Consider the following 2,217-nt stretch of genomic DNA (forward strand, 5'->3'; position numbering starts at 1 on the left):
GCTCACCCATCCCTTCAACTACAGTTCGGGCAGCCCACACATCCCTTCAACTATAGCTCGGGCAGCCCACCCATCCCTTCAACTACAGCTTGGACAGCCCACCCATCCTTTCAACTACAGCTTGGGCAGCCCACCCATCCCTTCAACTACAGCTCGGTCAGCCTACCCATCCCTTCAACTACAGTATGGTCGGCCCACCCATCCCTTCAACTACAGTTCGGGCAGCCCACCCATGCCTTCAACTACAGCTCGGGCAGCCCACCTATCCCTTCAACTACAATTTAGCTAGTTCACCCATCCCTTCAACTACAGCTCTGGCAGCCCACCCATCCCCTCAACTACAGTTTGGGCAGCCCACCCATACCAGGTCAATAGGATTATGCACCCCATTGGCGATTTTCATGATTCCTTAGGCATGTCAGGCATACCGATCAGTGGAACATTGACAGAGGAGGCTACAAGGATAGCACTAGAGATTGTATTGGGTAAGTAGTGCTTGGCAATGTGTTGTTTCCTGGTGGCAGGCACCTGGTATCATTTAGCCCTTTCCTTCCCGGTCTGATTGCCCCCAGACTGCCTCTTTTATTCATTAGATCATTTGCTCTTATTTTATAGAGACTTTTCTTTCCTATGTAGGCATTACTTGGATAAGCCCCTATGTGACAGTATAGTTTGCTAGTACAACAAGGTTGTACCCAATTTTATTTATACTCTGGCTATTGGCCACCACAATTGTGACCATGCTCTTCAGAGTAGGGTTCTCTGCTCCTCCTATGTCATTGTCTGTATCTGTCTGTCAGTTGCAACCCCTATATAATGTACAGCGCTGTGTAATATGTTGGTGTTATATAAATCCGGTCTGAGCCATTCCCGTTCCTCCATATGCTTGGTCATCCTAAGAGCCACTCTGCCATCCAGAACTCCCTGCAGGTACCAGGGCAGTAGTCAAGCAGTGAAAGCTTTTTGCATTGAATTGTATCTCCAGTATCGGGTTATTGGCAAAACAGCTTGTGTTTTGTGTATACAGATAAAAAAAGGTTATCCAACATGGCGTAGGGAAGAACAGTATACTTACATATTCTAGTAGAATGGAGTATGGAGTCTGACATGGCAAGTGTGTATTGTATTCTTGTAAAGGTTTTGGAAACACATTTTTAAATTTATCCCACGAGTCAGAAGGAATAAAATCAGAGGGCTGGACTTTTGGACGATTTATGAAACCATAAAAGAAGATGGCGTGATATACCTAGGAGGAAGGAAAAAAAATGAGCTGCTTGCAAAAAATGAAATTGAACCATGAAATGCAGTACAGATTGATGCAAAATTGAAAAACATATAGATTTATAACCAAAAGGCTCTTAAGTTAGTATACGAGATAAGAGATAAAGACCTCCTTTAAAGGGGAGTAGTGAAAAATTGGTACACTGCCCTTTAAATCTGGAATGGATCACAATGATGTAGATGTAATTTGGAATAACTTGGCACAACTGAATAAATGACGTTCTGTAGAATGTCAAAATGAACATGATAGTATTCATTGGGTAATAGACTTTTCTTTATTTAACATTTACCATTCTACACACTCTGGGGTGGTAAAATCTTCCCTGCTACAAAAGTACACCTACCCTTTGCAAATACAGGAACATCTCCTCCCTGGTAGCTTTTGTTTCCAGCAGTATTTTTCGGAAGACTTCCATGAACTTTTTTCCACTAGCCATGATAGTTTGTTTACATTGTTCTTCGAATAGACTTTTTTTGTGCTTCCTACAAAAAGGAGTTAAAGAGGAGTTGGATGACAAAGAAAGTAGAACCATAATTATTTACCTCATTGATATATTTTTTAAACCTTTTCCATATTTTTGTTTAATATATATAGGTTAAGAATTGCATTGCTTGCATCCTATGGTGGCTTTACCCTCTTCTCCAGCACCCATAACCTCTAGTGTGCAGAGCAACAGCTACCACTAAACCAATGAGCAGTTACTATTGATGTTATTGGTAAAAAAATACTCCCCCAGCCACTCTCGCCTACTAATGACTTCCTCACTCATAACCTCATCACACGCACGGATACAAGACTTCTCTAGAGCTGCCCCCAGTCTCCGGAATGGTCTTCCTTGTCCTATCCGGCTTGCTTCAACTTTCTGCTCATGTAAAAGAGCGCTCACAACCCATTTTTTTAAACTTGCCTACCCATCTTCTTCTGTCTTTTGAAAC

General features: G+C 42.3%; 1 protein-coding gene across 1 annotated transcript in view; it reads right to left on the bottom strand.

Annotated features, from left to right (window-relative positions):
* LOC140325538 (uncharacterized) overlaps positions 1 to 2,217 on the bottom strand; it is a 10,514-nt gene that overhangs the window by 2,726 nt on the left and 5,571 nt on the right. The window contains exons 4-5 of the mRNA XM_072403418.1: positions 1,626 to 1,764; positions 1,076 to 1,246 (exon numbers count right to left, since the gene is read on the bottom strand). Of these exons, the coding sequence (XP_072259519.1) occupies positions 1,076 to 1,246; positions 1,626 to 1,764 (310 nt within the window). The remainder of the gene's footprint in view (positions 1 to 1,075; positions 1,247 to 1,625; positions 1,765 to 2,217) is intronic.

This window comes from Pyxicephalus adspersus, chromosome 3 (assembly GCF_032062135.1).
Source record: "Pyxicephalus adspersus chromosome 3, UCB_Pads_2.0, whole genome shotgun sequence".
NCBI classification, from domain to species: Eukaryota; Metazoa; Chordata; class Amphibia; order Anura; family Pyxicephalidae; genus Pyxicephalus; species Pyxicephalus adspersus.